At 25.4% G+C, this 10,592-nt stretch overlaps 1 protein-coding gene across 1 annotated transcript in view; it reads left to right on the top strand.

Moving 5' to 3' along the window:
• Positions 1–10,455, top strand: part of LOC113370982 (sodium channel protein Nach-like) — a 35,957-nt gene extending 25,502 nt beyond the window's left edge. Inside the window, exons 2-13 of the mRNA XM_026611643.1 lie at positions 1,688–1,805; positions 2,994–3,087; positions 3,162–3,271; positions 3,354–3,507; positions 4,756–4,901; positions 5,004–5,136; positions 6,777–6,960; positions 8,622–8,732; positions 8,801–8,854; positions 9,329–9,494; positions 9,565–9,671; positions 10,211–10,455. Of these exons, the coding sequence (XP_026467428.1) occupies positions 3,010–3,087; positions 3,162–3,271; positions 3,354–3,507; positions 4,756–4,901; positions 5,004–5,136; positions 6,777–6,960; positions 8,622–8,732; positions 8,801–8,854; positions 9,329–9,494; positions 9,565–9,671; positions 10,211–10,455 (1,488 nt within the window). The 5' untranslated portion in view covers positions 1,688–1,805; positions 2,994–3,009. The remainder of the gene's footprint in view (positions 1–1,687; positions 1,806–2,993; positions 3,088–3,161; positions 3,272–3,353; positions 3,508–4,755; positions 4,902–5,003; positions 5,137–6,776; positions 6,961–8,621; positions 8,733–8,800; positions 8,855–9,328; positions 9,495–9,564; positions 9,672–10,210) is intronic.
• The last annotated feature ends 137 nt before the right edge of the window (positions 10,456–10,592 follow it).

Below are 10,592 nucleotides of genomic sequence, written 5' to 3' on the forward strand. Positions count from 1 at the left end.
TCTTGATATCATATGTTTTATCGACAATTGATTTTGTTTCAACATCATAATAGCTTAGAATGTTGTTATATCAAATTTTATAATGGAATATTATTATTCAATATGAACAATTAATACAGTACTGCTCGATATAAATCTGGCCAAGGTGTTTTTATTACGGAACCATGCCCAGCTCAATAAAAATGATTAACCATTTTAAGTCTAAAAATAAAAGTACAAGTACATTTTATCTTTTATTACCTTTGCATGCTATCATTGTAAAGAGCTGCATCACTGATGTTCTCAGAACAATTGATTTTCTGTCTTATTTAGATAGATGATTAAGCAAATATATATATATATATATATATATATATATATATATGTGTGTGTGTGTGTGTGTATGTATGTTTGTAAGTAAATACTTTAGTAACAAAGAAGTACCTACCAGTGATTCCCGACCTCGGTTAACTATCAACAGCATTTTCTAAAACTATGACTTGCTATATTATAAATAGGCTTATAGTAAACACATCAAATGCTAATATGATTATTGATAACTGTCTTACATCTTATATTTAAATTGCCTCTAAAAAAGCTAATAATGACAAATTTTACAAATAAAAAATTAATTTAAACTGAATGTTTTATTTTTAACAATTATATTCAAATTCAATAACACACATATACATTTATAATGCATTATATTAGAATACATCTGGAACTTTTAAACCCGAAATTAGATCAAAAACAAAAAATCTTGATTTCGTTATAATAGATTTTAGTTGAGGCATTACACATTGAAATTGTTGCAATTTGCAATAGGTTTATAAGCAAACTAATACTCGAAATTTTCAGTTGAGATAATATTTTAAATTGTATATAAACAATCCAGATTTTATTTAGTTGCTAAAACATATTTCTTTATATAGGTAATCATACTTATTTATCTATGATATAGAATATAGGTTTAAATTAATTTAAATTAATTTAAACATTAAAATTTTTAAAATTAATTTAATTTTACTGAAAATTCTTCCATCTTTGGTGAATTTAGACTTAATTCTGGAACTTTTTAACAAACTTCTTCTGCAAGGACAAGTCCGTTCAAATATAGTAATACTTTTACTGCTAAATTCAAAAATCAATTTCAAGAGCAAAAATCACCTGAACATTTCCGTGAATGATTCAAGCAAATTTATGATATGAGATCAAATTCATGGAAATTATGTAGAAGTAAATTTATGGAAGTGTGAATACCCTTAATGCAAAATTGTTGTACAAATTCTTTGAATATGCAGCATGTTATCAGTGAACTAAAAATAAAATCAAGCGCTTATTATCAAAAGTTTTGTATCACTGTCCAAGATCGTTAAAAATCACTTACATGGATACATTTACAAGAAGATTAATTATTTAGTACAGTTTATGGAATAAAATATTGTGATTTTAATCTTGCAACTGTAACTAACTTTGAATTACTGTTCGTCATGGAAGGTGTCGCTTAAACGATGCGTTTATATGATATTCACCTTGAAAAATGACACCTTTTATTGCTCATTATTTTTTGAATATGATATCTATTCATGTTAATTATAGTAGGACATGCTGAATAAAAAGTACAAAACCTAATCCATAATGTAGCTGAAATGAAAATGATCTAAGTGAAAAAAAAATTAAGTGATGATAAACAAATCGTATATTCCAGAAACATCGTTTACTATATGTGGTCATTGGATATGGAGAAGATTCAAAAATTTTTGTTCTATCACAACTTTACATGGATTTATTCACATTGGCGGACCAGATATTTCATTGAGACAAAGGTAATATTGATAGTAAATAATAATTATACAAATTATAATTATTACCTATAGTAATAACAGTGATAAGATAATCTAACTTTTGTAATTGATTTTAATTTCAAACTTAAGTTAGGAATTCAAACTTAAGTTAGGAATTTTCTCACAAATTTATGGATAATATGTGAATTTAAAATTGTAAATTAATTAAAATTTTATCATTAATATAAATTAATAAATCGTGTTAATGGTAATATATTTATATGCTTAATATATAATTTAATAAATAAATAAAGCTAATTTTATGTTTTCTCGACGTTTTGAGCCATTCTGAATCGAATGAGACCAAAGCATGTGTGCGTATCTCAATTAGGACTATCGTTTGTCAGTTTTGCGCGACGATCTGCCGAGCCGTTTTTTTGTAATTTGGAAAAAAAAAGAGTTAAACTTTTCGTCCACATTTAAGCTCAGACTACCGAATCGATTTTAAAAAATTAAAATCTGTTCGAAAGATATTAATTGGGAATGATACTGATTAGTTTTAGGTGAAAATCTACCGAGCCGTTTTCTTGTAATTAACTGTTGAAAAAAATAAGCCGATTTTTATGGAATTTTTTTTTGCGATATATATCATGGTCTTATAGAACTTACTGAAATATTACGGCTTTACGACAAGTAGTTAAATCTTAAACATTCATCAAAGTTTGAGTAGTTTTTTTGACGTTTGTTAAAATTAAAATTAAAATTAAACGATTTACTTAGTATAACGATAGAGTACTTGGTCTTAATGAACATACTAGACCATTAAAGTTCTACGGAAACTGGTTCAATTATAAAAATTATTGATTTGTAAAAATTTGCTTTTAGAAAATACTCCGAGTTAACGTGTCGTTTGTTTTAAATTGTTCGTAATAAATCCACTCGGAATACTTTTAATCACTCATAAATTAATTTATTTTTTATTGATTAAATTGATTATTTACACATATCGGGAAGCTCATGTAACTTGCCTCAAGGGAAAATACCAATACCAACTAGTTTATTTTATTTATAATGAATATTGCATATTTATGCATTAGTGATTATTATGTACATTTTTTGCTAACTCATTTATAATGGTTTCTCCAAACGATTTTTAATAATATTTCTGTAAATGTTAATAATTGTGATATTGTAAACAAATTGAAATTTGTATTAATTTTCTTCTTATAGAATAATTTGGGCTGTGATGACTCTAGCTGCATGGTCCACTGCAATAACATTTTTGTATTTTTCTTTACATAGTAGCACCTCAGAAACTTTAATGGTAAGTAGTCGTATTATATTTTAAAGGAAAATATTTAAGGTTCTGAACGATAATTTTTATTTTTTATTTTCTAGGTTATAGAGAGCACCCACCATGGCATTTGGAACATACCCTTCCCTGCAGTAACAATTTGCAATATTAATAGAATTTCCAGATCAGCGGCGGTTAGAATGGCCAGAAAATTGTAATATTTAAAGAATCTTGAAAGAATGCAAGTATTAGCAATTTATTTATCAAATTGTTAATTTTTAATTTTATGTAAAAAGACCCAAGGACGTCTCAATTGAAGATGCAATAAGAATGTTACGGACTTTGGTGACAGCATATCATTCTTTCGGCGCCAACACCACACAGGCAACAAATGATTTAGAGGAATTATTTGCCATTAATAATATCACTGTGGAATATGCTATGGATAATGTGAGTAGATTGATTAAATTAAATAATTTAGTATCAAGAGTCGTTGGAATTCTTTCACTAATAACATCTTCGTGCACACTTTTTTCTGAGTAATTTGTTATGCATTCGTTAGTGAAATTCTAATGATTTTTTTTATATAAAACTATAAGTATAAAATCTAATTATTCTTGACCATGTGACCATAATTAAAAATCTTTGAATTAATTTTAATATTGGAAAACTTTTCTCATAAATATTTATTATTATTAATTTCACAATAATTCTTTATATGCTTTCATTAATATTTTTACTTTAATTTAGTTTCGATAATTAGGCTGGTTTAATCAAAAACCAAAATTCAACACATCAATAATAATTCTAGTATGCATCAATTTCTTAGTTACAGTTTTGTTTTTTCCAAAAAACCATTCCGAGAACATTTCCAAGAAAAATTAATGCAATCATGCAATTATATAAAAAAAAATTTTATGATTTACTATCTAAAAGTTTTCGAATTTTTACCTTATGTATGGGTAATACAGATTTGTTTCTGAATAAGTATTAAGAGAAATTTTAATTATTCTTAAGCTCTATAGATTTCTCAATTATTCTTGGCCATATAATTAATGTATTTCAGATAATAATTCCTATACTGTTTTCAGAATTTTATCACAACAAAATAAAATCTAAGTTAATAGCTATTTGCAATGTTTTAGTATTGCAACAAATTTTGAAATTCAAAGTTGTAATAGATAAAGAATGTTGTTTATTTAATTCTAATAATCTAAACAATAATTTTAATATAAAAAAGATATATTTTCATTTTTATATATTTTTACAATTTCTTTAATAAAACTGTTATGAAATGATATACAGAAATATTAGTTAATTATATAGCTCATATAATAAATATTATATGATCTATAATTTATAATTTTTAAGACTTTATTGCAAATTTAGTTTTAAATACATTCTAAATTTATTTAACTTTAATTTCAGCAATGTTTATTTTTCAATATTATAGAGAATTTTTGTAACCAATATTCTTCAGAACTCTAATTTGTTTTTTTAGTTATATATGTTTTTTAATAATATTATAATATAGAAATTTAGAGTTTGTGATATTGATATTTAGTCATATAATATATAATTGTAAAAATAAATTGAAGTGTTAACATTCTAATATAAATACATTCTAGCATTTTAAGAATATTAGAATAATTTTCTTTTATATTTAGGGTATTTTAAAATATTTGAAATTATTTTTAGTTAGCACCTCAATGTAATGATATGATAAAACGATGTATGTGGAAATCTAGTGAAGTAAATTGCGAATCAATTTTCCAAAGAGTTATGTCCAGCCAAGGATTATGTTGTTCCTTCAACTATTATGGACGCACACACAATTTTGCACCGTAAGTAAAATATATTATAATTTTTTATCTGGTGGAATTATATATCAATTTATTACATAGATTCTATGCCATTTTAATAATTTTATTTTTTTTTTCATTTAGGAAATACGCCTACACTTTTCCCAAACAACCACGTCGAGTATCAGCAAGTGGCTATCAAACTGCGTTGTCTGTCTTGCTTCAGCCAAATGTTCCAGATTATCATACTACGTTAATTTCAAGTTTTGGAGTATGGGTAATTACTTTAATTTTATCTTTATAAACTTTTCTTATATTTCTTTCTTTTTAAAATTAACGAACTTGATAAACCTGCGGTGATACTAATTTATTAAGTTTAATTAAAGCCATGCGAAACCATACGGTGCTAATAAGTTTGCAGTTTTCAACTCGCCAATTAGGAAAATGAACTTCAGTATCATAATCCATATGATTTAAATGCAATATTAATATTATAGTATAACGTAATATTTGTCTAAAAGTATAACGATAATGTTTCATAAAAAAATTAATTACAATATTAACTTGACGGTAGAAAAATATTGGTACAATAATATCATGAGATATATTAATTTAACATTAGTAGTACTAACAGGTTTGTTCCTTTTAAAAATATATTTTAAAAATAATTTATTATATTTAGCCATAATTTTTGATGTAAGGTCAAATTTAATATGTAAGAGCAATTTTAATATTTTGTTTTAGTAATCTAATTAATTGAAGAATAAATTTATTCAATATGATTTAATTTTATATATAACAGCATTTAATATTGACGCGTTCACTTAATAAAATATATAACAATAGATCAAGGTTTGAAATCATTATCAAAAATTAAATGGATAACAAGATAAAATAAGATAGTCTGTGATTGTATAATAAACTGCAATAATTTTCTTACAAATTTTTGTTTTTGTTTAATTTCGTCATGAGTGATTTTACGTCATAGTTTCATACGCAATATGAAATAGATATAGCAAAAAATATCACATTTACTTAATAGTAATGTTCCATGATGTTAAAAACCTTGCAATTCACGTGTAGTAATTATTTTTGTTTCTCTGATTGCGTGGATTTTTATTGTGTAATTATGATATCATCGAATTTAAACTCATGAAAACCCAGATCTTTTGTAATAGTTTTCGGTCATTTTAAAAACAAATTATTATAAAATAGATTAAAATTGAAACCTTTGCCAATAATATTGACAAAAGTAGTCGTCACTAATAGTATTAACAGAGTGCTCTTTCTGTTCTCAAAATTAATTATGAGAACAATTGACTGCATTTGAAAAAATGTATCATTAATTTTTTTTTTTTTGAAAATTTGATTAAAAATAATTTTTCATTTTTTTTAATTTTCACCAGGTCCTTTTCTCTATCTTATATAAAACCTTAATTCAATTTTTAAATATGCTCTTTACTAGGGAATACATTATATTTGCTTATGTTGCATAGTTAAAAGAGCTTTCGTATCAGATTTAAAAAATAGTGCAAATTCAAAATACTATTTCTAAATCTGAATAAAATATTCTATAAATATCTTTAACACTTATGTGATGATTCACAAAGATTTCACATCATAATATTTATTATTTTATTTTTGGAAGGTTAGCATCCATGATCCGTACGATTTCCGGACGACAATGCCGAAATATAAAACCTTAATTCAATTTTTAAATATGCTCTTTACTAGGGAATACATTATATTTGCTTATGTTGCATAGTTAAAAGAGCTTTCGTATCAGATTTAAAAAATAGTGCAAATTCAAAATACTATTTCTAAATCTGAATAAAATATTCTATAAATATCTTTAACACTTATGTGATGATTCACAAAGATTTCACATCATAATATTTATTATTTTATTTTTGGAAGGTTAGCATCCATGATCCGTACGATTTTCCGGACGACAATGCCGAAACAAAATTGGTGTCATCCGATGCGGAAGTATACTTAAGTGTCACCCCGGAAGCGACGTATGCCACAAAAAACGTGCGCGCCCTGAGCATTAGGAAGAGATTATGCCTTTTTGGAGACGAAGTATTGCCGGAACAAAAACGTAAATATCATAAGAAATTAGAAAATAATATACTAAATTGGTTTACCTAAAATATATTAGATCTAATGGTTATTTTCACGGAACACTGGCAGTTTGCTTTTCGGTTGGATAAGATGTAGTAACACGCAGGTACACAAAATAAAAAAAGTTGTCTCCATTGAGTAAAAAAACAACAAAATCTTCCATTTAGTAATTCTTCTGTTTGATACCTAAAATCTTATAATTTTTGTCGTTTCCTGGCTTTTTCTACTATTTATTGAAATTTTACCCTCAATTTTGTCTTTAGATTCGTGCTCAGCGGTAAAAACTACATTGGGAAACATACGAGTATACCGCACACCCAATACAGACAACTTTTTGAAGTAAAACTTCTTTAGGCGCGACTAGGGTGTAAATCCGTACAAATGCAACGGTAGTTTGTTACGCCCGAACTGTTTGTCATTGGCTCTCGATGAGATCATTTCTATACGGGTCGATTGTGATTAGTCGTCGTGTATGTGAATAGAGATCTGGCGATGTATGCGTGCCGACATCAACGTTGTATGCGTACTGATATCAATAAGGAAATCGGCATAGATAAATAAACATTTTAAAGTAACATCGTAGCACAAATCTTGTTTTGATAAAAAATGCCTGAAACAAAAGAATATTTTACCCTGTTTCTTGTTGAGTTAAATATTTGAGCCGTGTACTAAACCTAAGTTTATTGATTAGAAATTATTTCTATATTGTTCGTAGTTTCTATAAAGCTTTGAAGTTATTCAAATGGAAAATATTTTTTCGGCAAGATAGATATTGTAGCTGTTCAAAGAATGAGATTTTATCGCAAAAAAAGTAAAAAAATACAAGCGGTCGATGAATGTATGTTAATTTTAATTACATGAAGTTCATCAAACACAATTACATGATGAGTGAAGTTACGAAAACAATATTTGTTTAGGCGTTCATAATCCACTGTGTGAACGAATACTATAGAATTTATTAATCAGCAACTAATAATTCATTTCTCTAATGAAGGTTTATTTCTGAATGCTAATTGCAATTACAAACCGATCATGTCATATTTGTATGACTTTAGTTACATTGTTTTTAAATATTTTGTGGTCCTGTGTAATTATTTAGTTAGACTTTTAAAGATAATTTGATTAAAACAATTGAATGTAATTGTGTCTATGCAAAAGATGTTCACTTAAATAATTATTACTCAAGTACTATACAGAATGAGGTTTTTGCCATAACTAACTCTAATAATAATTCATTTCTCTAATGAAAGGTTTATTTCTGAATGCTAATGCAATTACAAACCGATCATGTCATATTTGTATGACTTTAGTTACATTGTTTTTAAATATTTTGTGGTCCTGTGTAATATTTAGTTAGACTTTTAAAATAATTTGATGCAAAAGATGTTCACTTAAATAATTATTACTCAAGTACTATACAGAATGAGGTTTTTGCCATAACTAACTCTAATATAACTCATATCAGTAAAATTATTTTATTCAGTCCATACGGGCAAAATTAGGAACATCAATAGCTACATATATTCAAGTATAAATCTATATACAGATTATGTCTACTGTAATATGATTTAAGAAATTTAAATTCTATAATTTTCTTCATTTATTTGTAGTTACTTATTTCTATTTTTCCCATTACAGCTGAATTCAGAGTGATGGAAAAATATTCTTATCTGAATTGCTTGAGTGAATGCCGAGCACAAATGGCATTGGAAAAATGTGGTTGTATACCCTACAATTTTCCACACAATAGTAATTACTTTACTAAAGCTATTTTTAACATAAATAAATGATATTTAATATTATTTTGTGGTTTTCAGATATTTCGCACATTTGTGATGTACCAGATTGGGCTTGTTTGCGTATGCATAATCGTAAGTAATAAAAATTAATTAGATTTATTATTAATTATCAAATATTTAGAAAGATATAGACGTGTGAAAAATAAATTATACCGTTTTCAAAATTAAATGTCATCAATTAATTTATAAAATCAATTTTTTAGGCTATTAACCCAGTAGTCTTCGCACACAAAACCAAACAATGATTTTAATATTGACTTTTATTCATTGCTCTTCCAATTATATTTCACTATATATCAGAATTTCGTTATTTCGAATATTTTTTAATTAATTGGAAGTGATTATAACTGGTCCTATTATAAAAAAATTATGTAATTAAGCCAATGCCAAAAAATATTTTTATTTTGGTATAATCTAGACAAATAAATTTTATTTAAATAAAACTTAATATTTTAATGAAAATAATAAATAACATATGGCCAAGTATATTCGTTTAAAACTCATATAAAATGAAGAACTGTTTTTTCAAAATTAATTATTTTTTAGAATCAATTTTTGGATCAGTTCCTGGAATGTTAATAGATACTATTCTTCCAAATATGACATATAGCCCATGTGGTTGTTTACCAGATTGTGAACTTTTAGAATATCCTGCTGAAGGAACATCTGGTGAAATATCTAAAGGCAAGGAATCAAATGTTCTAGGATTATTGTAAGTATTACATCATTATTCATAAAATAAATTTACCAAATGATAATAATATTAATAAATTATTTTTTAGCAAGAAAACTACATTCAAAGACTACAGTATAGTACACGTGTTTTTTAGTGATTTAAAATGCACGCATTTTCGACGAGACGTAGTAATGAATTGGCATAGTTTGATGGGTAAGATTATAAATGAATATTGAATTATTCAATTCGAAACAATTAAAATAATTATGTCTGTCAAATGTTACGAAAGAGGAAAATTTGTCACGCTATTTTTATTGATTGATATTTTCTGATAATTCAATCATTAATTATAATTATGACCCCGTTTGCGTTTTAATAGATACATGATATATTCTGATTTTAGGTCTTGAAAATAATTGTATGGGAAATTATAATTAACATTCTATCATCGTTTTAATTGCATTTTATAATAATGTAAAAAATATAATAGTTTGCTGTGTGAATTTAAAACTAATTTGCATAGTTTATATTGATTTTTAGAACTAACTGCTCATAATTCATCAATACGAATTTTCTGTTACATATTTAAAAGTCAGATTTCTCTGAAAATTTTCCTAAAATTGGTATGATTTTATATTAAAAATTTGAGTTTTTTGTATTTTTTTCAAATTTTTAGGTAAATATGTTATGTATTTACATAAATTTATGTTTAATTTTAGTAACAAATTTTTTCATACTATTATAATTTTTAGCAACATGCGGAGGTCTACTGGGATTATTTGTAGGATTCAGTTTTGTTGGAGGATTTGAATTTGTATATTTTTTCACAATAAGATTACTTTTTGATAAATACTCAAAAGATTATGAACATAATGAATATAAAATTAAAAAGACTCAAGTAAAACAAGCCATTACTAAGGATGATGTTTCCAAATACATCACAGAAATGAAGAAAAGGAAACCTTTGAAAACCATATATAATGATTTCAATTATTGACGTAGATATATATATATATATATATATATATATATATATATATATATATACGACTTATTAAATTTGATATTAAATTTTATATGTTAATTAATTTTTTAATATATCTAAGTATGAATATATTTGTATGATTTTTAAAC

Source organism: Ctenocephalides felis, unplaced genomic scaffold (genome assembly GCF_003426905.1).
Source record: "Ctenocephalides felis isolate EL2017-DRISC unplaced genomic scaffold, ASM342690v1 CF-g0.4_SCAFFOLD_01492, whole genome shotgun sequence".
Classification (NCBI taxonomy): Eukaryota; Metazoa; Arthropoda; class Insecta; order Siphonaptera; family Pulicidae; genus Ctenocephalides; species Ctenocephalides felis.